At 40.8% G+C, this 18,333-nt stretch overlaps 1 protein-coding gene across 6 annotated transcripts in view; it reads right to left on the reverse strand.

The window, feature by feature from the left end:
- Window positions 1-18,333, reverse strand: part of LOC103181680 (ras and Rab interactor 2) — a 68,747-nt gene that overhangs the window by 8,550 nt on the left and 41,864 nt on the right. For all 6 annotated transcript variants that reach the window (XM_042332865.1, XM_042332864.1, XM_042332862.1 and 3 more), the window contains 6 exons: window positions 15,077-15,171; window positions 13,733-13,943; window positions 8,704-8,815; window positions 7,149-7,221; window positions 3,941-4,032; window positions 2,348-3,445 (listed from right to left, as the gene is read on the reverse strand). In XM_042332865.1, the coding sequence (XP_042188799.1) occupies window positions 2,348-3,445; window positions 3,941-4,032; window positions 7,149-7,221; window positions 8,704-8,815; window positions 13,733-13,943; window positions 15,077-15,132 (1,642 nt within the window). In that variant the 5' untranslated portion in view covers window positions 15,133-15,171. The remainder of the gene's footprint in view (window positions 1-2,347; window positions 3,446-3,940; window positions 4,033-7,148; window positions 7,222-8,703; window positions 8,816-13,732; window positions 13,944-15,076; window positions 15,172-18,333) is intronic.

An 18,333-nucleotide genomic window follows, 5' to 3' on the forward strand; every position in this document is an offset into this window, starting at 1 on the left:
AACTGCACATTTCAAAATCATGCAAACATATAATTTTGTTGTATTTTTCAAAACATTTTCCCTCTGTAATGCTGTTCTTACGTCTACTACAAGGTTATAATACTATGTTGCCCTTAAGAGTAATTTTGAACCCCCTAAAAAAATAACCTATGAAACATCTGCAATCCAGATGTTTTGTGTCCTACTTTTTTGTTTCAAAGAGCATTTTATTAGACCCTTCCATGGCTCAATTGTTAAACCCACTGCCTAGTGTGAAACTGAGTCCCTAATGTCCAGGAAATTCCCAGATTTAATCCCCAAATTGCAGTGATTTAGCTGATGTTAGCTGAGAAGCCACACTCCATATTGCAATTAAACTCAGTGCTTCCGGCAGGAGAGTTGCGTGGGAGGATATTGCGTCAGTGTTCTTGCTTGATACCAGGTGATCTGTGCTCAGAAGAAAGGTTCAAAGGAAGCAACCCTTTTGGTCCATTCTTTCATTGCTCCAGAATACCCACCTTCATGTCTTCCCATTACAGCCTAATGCTGTTTCTTAAATGAGCTCAGTGTTTTCGCCACAAACATCTTTGCTGTCAATCCCCTCCAGCTGCAGATTACCTTCTATGCAAATAAATAATTTCAGGTGTCTTTATAAAATGTTCCCTTCACATCCCTGAAATTATAACATCCCATGCTTTTTTTTGGTGTATCATAAACTATTGTTCAGGATTTACTTTCTGTATCCTATTTAAAATCTTATATACCTCTATAACCACAACAACTTGCATTTACATGTGCCCTTCATGCAGGGTAATGTCTCAGAGCACTTAACGTCCTCTCTGAAACATCTCTTTTCCAGCCTCATTTATCTCACAGTTTAACCCTCTAATTTTTGGAATCAGTCCAGGAAGCTTGCAAGGAGTTATTATCATCTGCCCTCTACCTAGTGAGGGCTCAAACCTGCATGTGTCGATATTAAATTATCAACTAGTGATTATTCTCTGAAAGAATGTCTGAGCCAACCATCTGTGGCATTCTCAGGAGTCCAGTTCCTTAGCCAGCAGCTCTGCAGTACTCCATGGCACCTCTGATGACAAGACCAACCAGGCTGGCTCATCAGCAGGACATAGAGGAGCACACCAGTGACTGGGGATAAGCAGTCTTCCCACTCAGCTCCTGTTAGCTCTGCAAGCCAAAGCCTTAACAGAAAGGGTGGTCCTAACTGGACGAGTTGTGGGATGCTTGCCAGACAGTCCTTTCAATGGCAAATTCTGCAGTTTTATCTGGTAAAATTCTAGCAGTACCTCAACACACACAGTGAGGTTCCGAATCGGGCTCTTTATCAATCTGTACCTAATACTCTCTGAAATTAAATAAACAGGGTGGGTCCCTCCAGGAACAGAGGGCAGGTATCATTCCAGACAAGAGAATTTCCATTTGTATGTGGCATACCTGGAACTCTGTTTGGTTTGGATACTCTTATTACTAATCCTTGCATTTGATATAGCGCCTTACCACATCTTATGTATTGGTTTCAGTATCTGTCATGAGCCCTGGCTGACCAAAAATAAATTGGGATCAGCATCATTGTTCTCTGTAAACCAGCACCTACAATTAACCTACACTTTAGTAAAATAGTAGTTTTTCATTTAAAACTAAACATAAGCTTATTTTCTCCTTCCAATTAAATAGAGAGATGAATACTATCACAAATTTCCACCACTTTTATATTTCTACCTAGCATTCAACAAGGGTTATTTGTTTTTTGATTATATATTTTAGCCAATTCCAATGCAAAAATTATTAAATGTTATGTTTAGTTACAATGAAGTGCCCAATTACCAGAAAAATTGTGCAAAATACTTTTCAAATAATTCACCACACAGACAGATTTCATGTGGAACAAAAAGCCCTCAAGACAGATGACTGAATGCTAAATAAATCCAACTTAAAGGAGCACTGTCTACAAGAGAAAAAAGTAAACTTTTTTTGGTCTAGTTGGGAGTGGAAGAGCTGAAAATACAATTCAAAGAATGGTTATGGAACGCCTTTGCATTTTGTAAACGCCTAGACAAATATATTTTTAAGAGTCAAGATAATACCCCTTTAAGACTCTTGCTGTGTTTGGGAACAGTGCTGACACACTCTGTTTACATACACACCCTCTTTTGTAGCTTAAAGCCAGGTTTCAACCTTAGTAAACAGAACAAAAAGTACATCCGTTTTCCAGGGAAGTTAAGTTTTTCTTTTTGGGGGGTTGACTTACACAAAGCTGATTCTTTGGGTGGGTGGGGGGTTGGGGGGCAACCACTTAATTTTAAAAGGTGATTATCAAAATACACAGAAGGTTTTTATTTAAAAATCTTACCTATTTCATCTTCTGGTATCAGGGATACTATTGGAGGGTTCAACTCAGAGCTTTGGGTCAAGTAGTTCTTAACCTGGGTCATGAACTGGCGAATTGTCAGCAGCATGTCTGTGCTGGAGACGTGGCAGTCTTTATTTTCCTTCTGGAAGCTGATGTAGTCCTGGATCAGGCACCCAAAGTATGTGCACTTATCCCTCGACATTTCTGTAATCTTTTTAATCATTCTCTTCTCTGGAGTCATAAAGGAGCTGAACACACCACCTACTTTCCGAATGCGTGATTTCATAAATTTGGGAAAGACGAAAGAACTGTGCCTTTTCTGCTTTGGCTTGCAAGGTGGTGGTGGGATGACATCCTGATCACTCTCACCATCAGAATCCTCCAAGCTGCTGGTTGTGTCACCCTCGTGGCTGTAGGGACAATTACGGTTGATGTCCATGGTGCTCGAATCCGACTCCGTTGAAGTAGTAGACATACTCACGTCACTGAGTCTCTGCCTATCTTTGATCTCCGGAATTTGAGGACTCACATTTTCAGTTAATTGCTCGCTGCTGCCTGCTGTGTTTTGCGATGCATGAGCTGTGGTGTCAGCCATCACCACCTCCTCCGTGGTGCGATCGCAGGTTTCCTTTGACACTCTGAGCACTGCGATCAAATTCCTCTCCACTTCAGAGAGGCTGCTTTGTTTCTTAAGACGAGGAGGGGGAATAGGAGGCGACTTGGTTCCTACTCGCTTGCTGGTGCCAACATCTTGACCAGTTTGATTGCTGCTCACGCCTGGAGGGTTAGTCTGATTCATATTGGTGATCAGCCGCGGTGGGGGAGGCCTGGGTGGTGGTGAGCGGGATGTGTCTGTCTCCCTGTTTCTTATGCACTGCCTTTTCAGGCTGCCACTAATATCTTTGTTGTGCACTTCTAAAAAGAGCGGATTTATAAAGCACAAAGCACCATTGGTCTGGCTGCACTCCAACTCTGAGGGAGTTCTCGTTCGTATGGAATGCACTTCGTTTCGCAGAGAGGGTTGATGTGTGCTGAGAGGGCTGGTGGGAGGTGCGGGGCTCTTGGCTACTCTCTTGTATACAGGAGAACTCCAGAAGGCTGAAACAAAAGGATGTTGTAAAGTTGAGAACAGATGGGCTTTTTAGTCTCGGGGTTGTCTGGTGCCAGAGAAACTCAGTTTCTAGATTAAAAATTAGCTCCCCACTGAACAGATTTCAAAATGTTAAATTATTGCAGTGCCGTTTTCAGAAAGCAAAATCAAAACACTCCCTCGTTTCCTTCCTCGCCCCCACACCCAAAAAAAACCCTATAAAGAATCTCTGCCCTCCCTCACCCTTTAAACCACAAACAAAGTCTGTAAAATGATTCAGTCTAAATAAAAGTGACTGGTTTGAACATTATACACAGCATTATAACAAATGCAAGCAATTCGCACAAAGGCTTTAATCAATAAACTCGATAAACCTTTCCATGTTATATGAGGGAAAGAATACATTTGGTTGTGTAGGAATAAGTAATGTTACCCACAGATCAAAGATAAATCACCATCCTCTCCCACATTAAGTGAAATCTGCAGAATTAAGTTGTACTCACCAAGCCCTAGAAAAGCAATTGCTTCCAGCTCTGTTTCAGTCTTGGCAGCTGCAATCCCGTGAGGCAATTTTAAAGGGAACGGCAGCACATCCCTTTTTAAGAGAAACAAGGATGGAAAATGACAACGAACACTATATTAATTCACATATGCAAATAATCTTCAAATACTATATACTACAGTATTTTCTCTTAAGTAAGCAGTCTTTTATTTGACTAAGACAGCCACATTAACAAAGTAACTTTGACCACACCATAAATTCTTTTTAATAATGCTTAACATATGCCGGCAAGATTTTCTTTAAAAAATACTTTTTTTTCTACACCCAATAATCTTCTATCACAATTTTCAGGCACGTATTTACTTTGGTGAAATGTACTACCTTTAGTTGGTTCTATTTTTAAGGATTCAGAATGACGATCTTGGGAGGATAAATTAACCACTGTTGAAATTGGGCCACAGACGCTTTTAAAAAAGTTAATCATGAATCTTCTTGACTTTCACTGTTTACAGGTTACACAACTAGAGTTGCGTTTAGTTAAAGAGAAATGTTTTTATGTTTTTATGTATGTGGGAGGGGAGAAGAAGGAGCAAATCAGGAGTAGGAACCTGGGTGAATTCCCCTCCTTAAACCTGCTAAGCACAATTTTAATTTCCTAAATAATGTCTGATTGAGATTAGCTAACTCAGCGTGGCCAAGGGCCAAACCTGCAAATAGGTAGGGCAACTGAGCTATTAGTTTAACATGTAAATAGGTGGAAGGAGGCCTTTTATCCTGCCTGGGAGGAGAAAAGGAATGTTGTTCCCTTGTAAGTAGGTTACTGAAACATGACTGATCTCAGAGGTGAAAACTGCCACTCAGTTGATATATGTAGTATGTCCACCCGCAAGGCCCTGGTGACCTGTCTGATCTCTAAACTCCAATGTAGTTTATAACCAGTACAAATAGGCTGGCAACAAGTAAGTGAATCAAACAATTGTTCCTTTACAAGTAGAAGAAACTTCTAAAAAAAACTTAAAAGAAAGTTAAGTTTGAGATTTTTTTGTTGGCTGGCTGGGAACGGAAGCATATTTTATATCAAAGGGATTTCCCCTTCTTCTCATTATAATGGTAGTCTTTAATATAAATGGGTTTGCCTTCACCGAGAGCTGGCTTTAATGTAGTAACAGCTTGGTGTCTGCTAGACTGTGCTTTCATTGTGGTAGTTTGTCTCCTGTAATGAAGCTTCCAAATTTGATAGCACCAAATTTGTCCTTTTTGGTATCAGATATCCCGTTGCCTATGCAGTGAATTGCCTCCAGTGTTGGAACCAGAAAGCAACAAAACATCACAGAGACATTTGGCAATGTGTAACATCATCAGGTATGTCCCACTTTGGAAACAATTTATTTATCATGATGGCTGGCACCTAAATCATGAGTAAACATGTTTCCTAATTCATTCAAATGAGTAGCATACAGTGTAAAACAGTATTATTGGTAGTGTGTAATTAGTCATATAAGCATTCAGTTAGGTTAGTTTTGATTTGTAAACTGGTACTGAAATTATCACCTACAGAATGCACAGTCTCTACAGTTCACAGTAAATTCTGTGAAGTGATTCAAGTCTGCCTACTGACACGAAAGGTGCTTTACTAAATGCAAAGATTTTCATTAATCAATTTGTTAGTGAAAGGTATTGGCTCTTTAAATCCAGGAATGGACAAGTCAGCAGGAACCAGCTGGGTAGCAAAGTTGCCCAACATTCAAGCATATCTCTTCGTCTCTACTCTCATTGTTTTGATATCAGCTGTTAAGGGGGTGGGGGGGGGAGAACTTCCAAAGTTGTGAAGCACAGGAGATAATTATGCCATTTACACGATGACATCATTCATTTGCACCTGCACAGAATGAACAAATCTACTGCCTAGGGATTCCAAATGAAAACAAACTGCAGCTGCAATATAGAGCGAAGCGACTTTGTGTCAAAGTCACTGCTTTATGTTACTCTCTGCTGCTGTATAAAAGCAGTCAAAGAGACCACCTGCAACAACAGTAACTTCTGAGTAGTGGAGACTGAGGCTGCAGTCACCAAGTTGTGGGGTGGGGGAGCTTATGGCAGAAATCCCTGACCTACTTACACACAACTGCCCACATCAAATGCTTGCTGGAAAAACATTGCTATTTTTCTACGAATACCTTCCCTCACCCTTTGCATCGTAGACTTTACTGGAAGTGTTTTTATTTTTGCAAGACCGACTCTCAAAACCCTCCACATGAATTGTACTGAACTGTCAGGTAGTAAATATTTTGATAACAACAACAACTTGCATTCATATAGCGCCCTTCATGTGGGGTAGCTTAACAGTGGAGCCTGATGCCGAGCTGGGGAGACGGGGTTGGTCACTGTGGGCATGATCAAAGAGGAAGGTCTTCAAAAGTGATCTGAAAGTGAGCAAGGAGGCGGCAAGGTAGAGGGATTAAGGCAGAGTGCTCCAGTTTCAGGACGTGGCGGCTGAAACCATGGGTGCTGATGATGGGGCAGAGGGGCAGAGGAACGTACAGGAGGCTGGAGCCGGCTGAATGGAGGGGTCGGGTAGAGAAGTGGGGCGTAAGCAGGTCGGAGAGTGCCTGAAGTAATTTGCACACTAGTGTGAGGATCTTGAAATCGATCATTTCTGCAATTAGGGAGCTAATGGAGCCTGACAAGTGCTGGGGTAACGGGAGTACGGTGCTTGGTGCAGGTGAGAATACGGGCGGAAAATTTTGAATTAGTTAGATGGTGGCACTGGGGAGACCGGTGAGGAGAGCACTGGAATAATTGAGGCGGGGGGGGGGGGTCACGAATGCATGGAAAAGGATTTTGATTTCCTGCACACACTTAACAGGACCAGAAATGATTACTTTTGTAAGTCCTTTGCAGTTTATGGTTTTAAACTCAGCCTAGAATTACATTGGGTAGACACACATGGAAACAATATTGGGAAGCACAGGAGATTTTGTTAAATCTGGGCAAAAAAGCTGACTCATCTTTTATGAAAACAACTGAAATATCACAACTGTTAGTGTGGGTTTGTGTGTTTGTGTTTAGGTGCATGTATATATATATTTGCATGCATGTGTATGTTGGAATGTAAGAAGTGAGGAGCTGTATTTTAGCAAGCAAGTCTGAACAAGGGCAAGTCTTGTGCCCAGAAGGGGTTCAAGGTTCATCTTTACTGCTCTTCTTACCTGCTGATACAGTAGAAAGCAATGAGTCTGAACAAGTCTGCAAAGCTCAGGCCAGATCCATCCAGTGAAAAAGCTACATAGCAACAGAGACAAAAATAAATAAGGAACAGTCAATGTGGATAGACACATGGAAATACTATTAGAAAGCACAGGAGATTTGTTAAAGCTGAGCAAAAAAATTGACTTGTCTTTTGTGAAAAAAAATCAAAGTATCAGAACAGTCTTAAGTTTAAACAAAATTTGAAGTGCTCGTTTGAGACCCATATATGAGACATAAGTGCTTTTTTTTTCTGGAGTAAAAAATAGCTGCTCTCAGCACACCGTGGAGCCAAAACCAACAGAGCATACTGTAAGTTAACAGCAAATTCTTTAGGTCTGCTGTTCTGGAAAGAGACAGAAATTCGACTATGGATTTTTAAAGCCTGTGCATAACATGTTATTCTACCAGTGTCTCTGGACAACTTACAGCAACTAAGATGCATTTTCCAGCATCCATTTGTTTAATTACTGCTGTGTAAGTGTTGGAATCACCCAGCTGAGAAAAATATGAGCCAGTTACACAAACAGATGGTTTAATGTAGCTCTTTCATTTCACATGTCAGTCAGTGCTTATCTGGGGGATGGGGGGAAGTTACATTAAAGCACATTTCCTATGAGCCACAGTAGAACAAAAATAGTGACAGAATAAAACAGCAATTGGCATGTCGTCATTTGAGAGATTAAGACTGTGAGCACAAATCATCACACAGTGATAAAGTACTATCTTAGTGTGGAATCCTGTAGCTTAGTGGTTAGTGCACTCGCCTCATAAGCGAGAGACCTCGGTTCAGTTCCCGGCAAGGCGAAACCTTGGGCAAGTTTCCTTACTCCACCCGCCTGATAATAATCAGAAAAAAACACAATAATAATTTGGTCACTCAATCCACGACTGTTTGTGGGACACTGTTGTGTGCAATTGACTGCCACATTTATTTCGCCCACAAATATACAGTCAATTCACTTTACAGTATATTCTGTGAAGCGCTTTGAGACGACTAGAAGACGTGAAAAGCGCTATATCAAATGCAAGTATTATTATATTATTACTATAATTAACTACAGCAAACTGCACACATATAAGGCGATATATTTATCTCCCCAGCACTTCTAAACTAAGTAAAAGGGTCATGATCAATTTAGAAAACCAAACTAGGAAACCTCAGTTCAAGGTTACGGATTATGATAAACATTTATATTTAGACAAGAATGAATACCTGTCTTCGCTTCCACCTGTATGTTGTGACACAAGATAACCCTATAAGTAAAAGCCAAGTCATGCTCAATGTTAGACTTGATTGTGGACTAAAAGCTTCTTGATGGCAAATGATTGTTACTTTATCAAATAAGGAGGATGAGTCCACTCAGGCAGGCAGTGTATACATGCAGATGTGGGTGTGCAACATTGAAACACCAGCAATGTTTTGAGCTATTATGTCCACTTAACTTGAAAATAGCCTGCCTTTGTTGCACTCTTTTAAAGATATCAGAAATGAGAGTAAAAGGCAGCCACACTTACTGTACTGGCTTTCCTTTATCTGAAAATCTTGAACAAAATTAGATCCAGACTCAGGTAATCTCATCGATATGACTTTCTTCTGTGTCCTGCTCGATTTCCGCACCAGAAAAATCTGTTGTCAATGAAAAGGAATCAGGATCTTAAAAGCACACCTGAATAGTTATTAGATGAAAGCCTTCATTCCCTCATGCCACGTATCAAAATATAGTTATACTATTTCTCACCGTTAATAATCAGCAGAATGATTATATATAATATAGTGGCCACACATTGGGTATCAATGACCCAGATCTTTGCTGGGTGCAAGGCTGGCCTTTTCCCCAGTGTGGCAGAGGTTGTTATAATGTCTGGGCTTGTTTTGTGAAAAAAATTAAAGAATTGAAAGCACAAATTAAGATATTCATGTGGTTCTCTTTCCAAGCCTCTTAAACCTCACCTGGACGGTCAATGTACTTCACAAGATTGCTTCAGCCAATTTGGTCTCATCCTTTCAGAATACCCACATTACATCACAACTTCAAGCAATTTTCTTTTTTAAAATAAGTCCGGTGACCTGGCCTCAATCATCATCACTAGTAATTGTTCCATCTGTTGAATACACTCTCCTATTGTTATCTTCATAGCTTCTTAGATGTTTTTCCCTCTTGCTCCCCTCCCCAAGTTATTATAATAACAGGTTGTTGTCTACGGAGACATGAAATGCTTGAATCTCACTCAAGACTATTGTAAACATTTGCTTCAGTGCCCTATGGTGGTACATCAATGGGAGGAAAAGTCTTGCTTTAGCTGCAGTGCATTGATGTCGAGAAGCATTTTTTTTCTGCAGGAATGCCTTGAAATTCCATCTGCTTCTATTTACTCAGCAATTTACTAAATTTGCCTCTGCACAGAACCTCCCCATGAATGCTAGTCATGTGTCAAGCAATGACATGGCTGATTAGTTGTAAAATGTTTCGGGACAAAAGCCATGGCTCATTATTTTACGTCAGTTATTCATTTCAATATAATGTAATCTTGAAAAGCGTAAAATCAATTGAGCTAAGAACAAACTGCAGCATTCAGATTAAACTAAACTTTCTTTTAAAAGTTCAAGTAGACTAGTGTCTGGGAGCACTCCTACTCCCTGTCCCCTCCCGCTAACTCACCCCATTCAAGAATTTGCCCTACATGTGGAGTGCCATCTTGGGAGTGCTTTGCAGCCATCAGCCCTGAAAGTGATTCATGACACGCTGAATCATTGTTAAACTGATGGCGACTGTTTTCTTGGATTAAAGACTAAATCATGGTTTTCATTTCGCCCACAAAATACACTGTCACTACACTTTACAATATATTCTATGAAGCGCTTTGAGACTTCTCAAAGATGTGATAAGGTGCTATATCAAATGCACGGAATGTATTATTGTTATTAACCTTTTAAGGAACTATGGCATCCAGCGAGTGCTCTCTTTGTGCGTAATCCTGCATATCACACAAAGTGGTGGGATTTTGGCTCGCACTCGAGCTCTCACCATAAGCTACAGTCTTTACGTGGTGTACAGAGGATTCCACAGAGAAAACGCTGTTTATGTCACAAGCCCTTTCCCTGTGGCCACGCAGTGGCTACTCAGCTTTAGATGACGGTTTGTTATAAATGACTGGCGCAGGACATAATCGCAATAGATGTATGATCAGTGCTCTCTTCTTCTAGATTTCTTCTTAGGTGCCGTTTAAAATTACCACAATATATTTTTTATGGATTTTGATCACTGCCCACAAAAAGATCTTCACCCTTAACAGGATGATGGGCTTTAACTTAGCTAATTTAAGAAAGACAAGATTTTCTATTTTTACACAGATTCTTTTTCTTCTCTTTTTGGTGCCAACTTCCCTGATGTAGAACCCAAGGTTACAAAGGTATTCTAGAGTGTCAATTCAATATGCTTACATATGTGTGTATTTGTTGAGGTAGGGAAAGAGGTGCAGGGCAAATCCTTGCCATCTTTTTCCCCTCAAGATTAAATAGGTTTGGAAGAGGCTGTGATAGGGTTGAGGAGGAAGAAGAGTGGTAGATGTGATCTTGCTAGACCAACTTTTTAAAAAAATATATGCTTTATCACCAGATTCTGTAACTCAGAGTCTGTACCCAGTCATTCTACCCGAGTCGGATTTCTGAGTCACTGGATGATGAGAAAATGCTTAAGTTCCTGTGAATTTCCTCATCCTCACCAGAATCTGTTCAATCACTAACTAGACGCATTTATACAGAGGTTTTGAGATGAGTCAATTGTCTGTTTTCTGGATAAGAGCTACATTTTTTTTAAAAAAAGCTATCTCCCGCACCACCACCCCCATTACAAAGGTATGTACAGCACAGAAACAGGTCACTCAGCCAACCAATCCGTCCGTGCCAGTGTTTATACTCCACACAAGTCTCCACCTGCTCCTTATGCCCTCCCACACTTGTCTAGTCTCCTCTCTCTCATACAAAGATCTAGCTTCCACTTGAATGGGCAAAACCTTGGGCAAGTTTCCTTACTCCACGCGCCTAATAATAATCCTTCTAAAACAAAACAATAATAAATTGGTCATTTTCAATCCACGACTGTTTGTGGGACACTATTGTGCGCAATTGGCTACCACGTTTCGCCCACAAATATACAGTCAATTCACTTTACAGTCTATTCTGTGAAGCGCTTTGAGACGTCTAGAAGACATGAAAAGCGCTATATCAAATGCAAGGATTATTATTATTATTATTATTATTTACACTATCTGATTCAATCACTGCTTCAGGCAGTGAGTTCCACAATCTCACAACCCTCTGTGTGAAGTTCCTCCTAAATTCTCTTTCAGATCCCCTGGTCGCTATCATATATTTGTGTCTCCTGGTTACAGACCAGTGGAAATAGCCTATTTATGTTAATCTCATCAAATCCTTTTATAATTTTAGACACTTATATTAGGTCCCTCCTTAAACATCTCTTCTCTAAAAAATGCCAAACCTATCCAATCTATCCTGATAGTTGTAACCTGCCATCTCTGATATCATCCTTGTAAACCTATTCTGTACTCTTCCATTGCTGCTATATCCTTCTTATGGTGTGGAGACCAGAATTGGACATAATATGGTGAAATTGTGTTATCTGAATACTCAATTTGACAGCTAAAATTATTCAACAGACTGAACTATTCATATAACTGGACTAAACACATTAAGAGACTCATCTCCCATAGCTCAAGTTCTATTTAATGAGCAGAACTATTCAATTATCTGATATTCTATTAACTGAATTTCACTGTACTCCAAATGTGATTTAAACAAGATTTTATATAATTCCACCATCACCTCCTCACTTTTATATTCCATTCCTCTGTATATAAAGCCCAAGACCTCATTGGCCTTTTATTTTTGTGGATCTGAATCCCCAGATCTCTTTGTTATTGCACGACTAAATTAACTGAACAGTTACAAAACGATAACTACTGCAAAAACGTACAACAAAAATCCATTTGTACTCCACCATGGTTTCACATTTCATGCATTTTCTAGAGTATTATGAAAAAAAACTGCTCCTCTGGTCTGAAAATATTGGTGCTCATAAACCACTGTGGAGCTCTGCAATATACGAGGTGCTGCTTCATTGTTGAAGAGAGTTGAAGGATAAGAGTTTACACAAGCCTTCTCCTCAAGTGTACATGTTTGACCTGGTTTTATTGAAAAGAACAACAATCGGGTTTTGTGGTGCTGTTTGGTGCATTTCCAAGGACAATGTACGTTATGACTTTTGTCCAGTCTCAGCTTCCCATCACCCATTCACTCACTTAAAACAAAGTGAGGTGCTGTAACCCTGGATTAAGTGAACAGGTTGGGTTTGAGCACTTCACCTTGAATAAACACTGCTAACTGTGAGGTAAGCCCTCCGCCCCTCCAATGCCAAGATGTAATTTTTTTTTAACAGAAACCTTTTTTTCTGTTAAAAATCCAAAGGGGTGCATTTTTCACAAACGAAAGAACAATGACAATAGCGCCTTAGATGCTATTCCCTAAAACTAAACATGTTGATTCACAAAACCCTCAAGGATCATCAACAACAACAAAATTACATTCGTAAAGCACCTTTCACTTCGGGAAGACGTCCCAAGGTGCTGGACAGATAGAGTTTCGGACTTGTGCTGGGGTTTGGGGTCGAGGAGTATGGAGGGCAGTGGGGGAAGCAGGGAGAATGAAAGCACAATTGAAGAGGAGTGTCTTGAGATGGGCCTTGAAGGAGGCAAAGAAGGGGTGAAGTGGAGGTTCTGTGGGATGAAGTTCCAAAGGGTGGGGGCAGAGTAGCAGAAGGCTCGCTCGACAATAGTGGGGCAAGCGAGGCAGGGACGTGAAGCAGACCGGAGCCCGCTGAGCAGTGTGACACAGTGGCGGAGCCGGGTGATGTTGCGGAGATGGGGGAAGGCAGAGCTGGTCATGGTGCAGATGTGGGGTAGAAAGGATAGTTGAGTATCAAACAAGACCCCAAGATTCCGGACTGGTTTAGCAAGGGCGAGTGTGCAACCATGGATGGTGATGCTGTCAGTGCCTGAGGTGAGGAGACACTGATGGGAGCCAATCAGGAGAGCCTCAGTCTTGTTGATGTTCAACTAAAGAAAGTTAGCTCTCACCCAGGACTTGATGTCTGACAGTGGAGGCAGAGATGTAGAGTTGGGTGTCATCGGCATACATATGGAAGTTGACCCCATGTCTGCGGATGATGTCACCAAGGGAGAGCATATAGATATTGAAGAGGAGGGGACCAAGGACAGAGCCCTGAGGAACCCCGCATGAGATGGTGGGGAGCTAGAGGAGAAGCCATTGGTGGAGATGAAGTGGAGGCGGTGTGAGAGATAGGAACTGAACCAGAGCCGTGAAGGTTGAGGTGAGAGGAGAGGCGGTGAGTGAGGATAGAGCGGTCGACGGTGTTGAAGGCAGCAGAGAGGTCAAGGAGGACGAGGAGGCAGAGGGATCCCTGGTCACAGAGGGACAGAATGATACTTGTCATCCTGATGAACTTACCCCAGGGGGCTCCAGCTGAAGAATGCGCAGAGCATCCTCATCACTTAAGCTGAGCTGAAGCCAGACCGGGTGAGTGTGCAGCAGCCGATCGAAAATGCTGAGGTTACACAAGAAGTTTTCAAAGCCGGAATCCCTCATCCAGTGTTTCTCGACTTGTTCGTCCTGACATCCATAGCCCATATTGTCTTGTGTACTGTTCAATGAGTTGCATCTAAAGGGAGAAACATACAGGCAACTCAACTACACACTAAAGTGAGGTAGGTTTCACATCTGGTCAGTAGAGCAAAACAGTATATAAATTAATGTCTAAGATAAATATCTACCAACAATTTGAGTCAGAACCGCCGACTGACTTTTCAAAGAGTTCAGATGCTGCAAATTAACATAAAAGTAGATCATTTGATTGAAAAAGTTGATTGGGATCCTCCCCTTATGGCCTGTTAGGTTAAAGCAACATTAATTGTGGGATAGAGTTTGTAGGTTCAGTCTTGGCCTGTGCTGAGTTGGCTGATTTCACCCAGGGCAATACAATTATCCTTAGCTATTCTTGGTTAGGGAAAAGAAAAGCAAAATCAACCAGGGTTCCTACTTCTTAACAAAAGACTCCACCGTAAGCATGAAAACTCAAACTACAAAAGAAATGTTTTGATATCCAAACAATTTAGAATTAGTAATATAGGGAATCAGGAAGATTAGCCAGTCAGCCCATTGAACCCACTCAATCAATTTATTAGATCTTGGTAGATGTTTTAATCCCTGAAGGAGATGTCGTCCTTCAGATGAGACAATAAAACAAACTTCTACCTGTCTGTTCAGGTGGCATTGTTTGAAAAGAGAAGCAAAGTTTCTCCTGGTGCTCTGGCCAGAATTCCCCTCAGATAAAATTGATCATTAATTTTGTGGCTGTTGTGAGACGCTGTGTGCAAATTAGTTGCCATGTTTGTCTATAAATTACAAAATCAATGATGGGGCGATGGGATAAATTGTACACTTTAAGCCACTGTGTGAAGAGATGTAAGACTCGTGTTGCGTTAATGAACACATTGTTGGAAAAAATCCAACCAGTTAATATCTCAATTCACAGACTTGACATACCCTTCCCTGACTGTCAGCCAGGCCGTGACACATGATTAAACTTGTGGGACTCACATCAATGCACCACAAGATATGAGAGATCTAACAGTGGCTCACTAACTGGCAGTCCAACGAGTGGCTGAAATAGGAGAGGGGGAGGAGATGTGCCTATGGATTAGTCATTAATTTCATAAATTGCTTCTCCCCAGTCCCCCAACATGACACAGGTAGCACATCTGTGGACGGTTAAGAGTATGAAAAACTACTTACCGCTGAAAATGGAGAGATCCAGCATCTCCATTTGCACGAAGATCTGTCTGAACCATCTTTAGCTCTCCGATCTCTGAGGCGAATGTATCAATCAGCTGTGCGGTGAGAGAAGATTCAGCAGAGTTAGACAGTAGAGGTGGTGGTTTAGGGTCAGATCTTTCCGTTAATCACTCTACTAGAATACTGACGTCATTGAGAACTTGAAATATTCAGGTCAGGAGATCCCCCAGTTTTGCAATACACAAACTTACTTGGGTTTCAGATGTGTAGCTATTGTGAAAGGTATATAACCTACAAGTGAAATGTGCAATACAATAACAAAATGACATTTGTATAGTGCCTTACACATCAGGAGGATGTCCCAAGGTGTCAGGGATTTGGACCTGAGCAAGGAGGTTGGGATCAGGGAGGGTGGAAGGCAGGGAGTGAATGAGGGTGGCCGAAGGTGCAGTCGATGAGGAAGGTCTTGAGATGTGCCTTGAAGGAGGCAAGGGAGGGAGCAAGGCGAAGGGAATGTGGGATGGAGTTCCAAAGGGTGGGGGCAGAATACACCAACATCAAATTAGAAAATAATTGATACAGTAACCTGGTAACTTCATTATAATATGGGTTTATTTATAACACAATTGAGTATGGACTCTGCACTTACTCACAAACAAATCCCAATTGCACACAGAAAGCTACTCCGGCTCACTTCACATTGCAATGTCCTCCTTCTAAATGTGTCATTCTGCTTCTCACCTTATGGCATTTCAAAACGTGCCATGACATGTTGTTTTTGAAGCACAACAACTTGTGAGGCAAGATGACGCATTCTAGAGCGTGGTCCACGCCGATGGAGGAGGCTGCCTTTCTGCTCAGTGTCATCACTGAATAAGTAATTGATGCCAACACAACTTGGAAGTGCTAAGTGACAATCCCGGTTCTCCCACCTTTATAAAGCACGTTTCGATTTTATGGACCCTAACGTTTGAATTATAAAGGGAGGTTCCATTGTACATCCACCCTTTCACATAATGCAGAACTCTTGACAACTAAGTTTAGTCCCGCACTGAGTGGAATGAGCAGCTTCATCTCACTGTTACGTAAAAGCTTCACTTGTAGTGCACCAAGCATTACATTACTTTCACAATTACATCCCATTATTTTCATGTAGTGTGAAAGTAATAGGATTTCTTTTTGCAGGATTAGTAAAAGAATTTGCAAATTTACAAATTCTGAAGGTACTTGAAGACGATCTTGTGATCTTAGTTCCAATTTCTATGAAGCAAATCCTTCTGCGCATTTTGTAATTAGACTCAAATCTAAAATAGCACTGTTTTACATTTTGACAAAAGTCTCACTAAAAGCAAGTTTCTTAAAATTATATTGAAAACCTAGGAAAACAATACACACTCAAAACACTCATTCCTGAGACTATTTTTTTAAGAATTCTGGCAAGGAAATGTGAGAAATTACTTGTTTACTGCACTCCTATTATTCCATTCTACATTACAGAAAAATTACACAGTACACCCTGCCTGGGGCAGATATAAGCTATGCACACAGCAGTTAAAGCCTTTCGTTAATTGGGTGATGAGGTAGTATTTTCCTCAATGTGAGTGATACTCAGCTGACTGTACTTCTCATCAATAAATTTGCTACTATCTTCCTTGTCCCCGGAGATAAATGTCTACTTAGTTTGGTTGCATTGGTAGAGCAGGGAGGAACTGGCAGTATAACAAAAACAGTTTTGTATGTGTTTATGTTATACACATTATCTTTTTAAAATATTGATGTCTCGTTAAGGAAAATAATTACTCTAGTGTTATCTGTAATACACGATCATGAGAAGGTTTTGAATGAAGAAGGACCTTTGGCCCATTTCGCCCATCCTGAATAGCTTGATGCAATCAGACTAGAATCTTGCTGGAATCACAGATTTACCAACATGATCAGTTAGGTCAGGTCCTTCCTTCACCACCAGTGCTTTTACACATGACCCTTCCCAACATGAAGTCCATAGCATTCTAATTTGAATGATAATAATTGAACAAAGGAGTGGTTTAAAGTACAATCACTTTCTGACTGATTCGGATTTAATATTCCATTTAGGTAAAATCATAAAGGTTTTTGATCCATTCCGCAATGGACATGTATATTTATTGTGTAGGTTAGCAAGAGCTGCCCTTTACTTATGTGATGCAGCTTTCGATACCAGCAGTTTGCTAGCCCACTTAAATAACAGCAGCAACAAAAAAAACAAATCAGATGTTTTAACTTTAAGCCTCCCACATGTTTCCTAAAACACAAAGCTCTTGATACCACAATCTGCATTCCAGAGTTTGTTTTGAGGCTTTAGGTAATGAAAACAAGTTCTTGTGCAATTTAAGTACTCCATATATTCCTTGTTTATGCTGTGAAAAAANGAACATGGTCATCAACTGCAGTCTGCAATACCACTGGCTTCTACTAGGAGACACTCACAGCAGATTCATATTGACCAATTCACTGCCAATTTCCTCGAAAAAATATTCTTGCTTGGTCGTGAAACAGAAATATCCCAGTTCTAAATTACAATACTGAATTAAGGTTTCTGTAATGATCATAACCTATTGACAATTAATTAATAGTAATAATCCTTGCATTTGATACAGTGCCTTATCACGTCTTCGAGATATCTCAAAGCACGTCACAGAATACACTGTAAAATGTGTATTTTGTGCTGGAAGTGTGGCAGCCAATTGCTCACGGTTATAATTCAAAATAAGACTTTTTTTAAAAAAAGTAAAAATGTAATATGTGCAAGTATGTTTTAATTTTCTTCCCATTGTCTTATGCCTCTCTGCTCCTGGTCCCCAGTATCCTCATACAAGGATGCAGTTTTATAGGTACTGGGTGTCCTGCCCAAGTGGCTATTGTTTATGTGTGAGCCCTGGCAGTGTGAGTAGGTCACTTGACAATAGATATGTCTTCAGTCGACTGAGCTATTGCTCCTTACCCGGCTGCCACATTTGCACACTACCAGCATATGGTGCTGAAGAGGGATCAGGACCAGGAAATCTGACTGATTTTCCTCTCTCGTATCCCATGGGACCGCAGCCAATACCAGCAAACTCAACACAGACCGGGATTGGAACCAGCGAGCTCCTGGACTGTAAGCTGTGGCTCTATTCACTGCATTAACAACAAACAACATTTATATAGAGCCTTTTGCTTCACTATCACGACTGCCTCGCATTAGGACTGCTGATTGGTCTTCATCCTCTGCATGTGTC

The sequence above is a fragment of the Callorhinchus milii genome, unplaced genomic scaffold (genome assembly GCF_018977255.1).
Source record: "Callorhinchus milii isolate IMCB2004 unplaced genomic scaffold, IMCB_Cmil_1.0 Scaffold3, whole genome shotgun sequence".
Taxonomy (NCBI): domain Eukaryota; kingdom Metazoa; phylum Chordata; class Chondrichthyes; order Chimaeriformes; family Callorhinchidae; genus Callorhinchus; species Callorhinchus milii.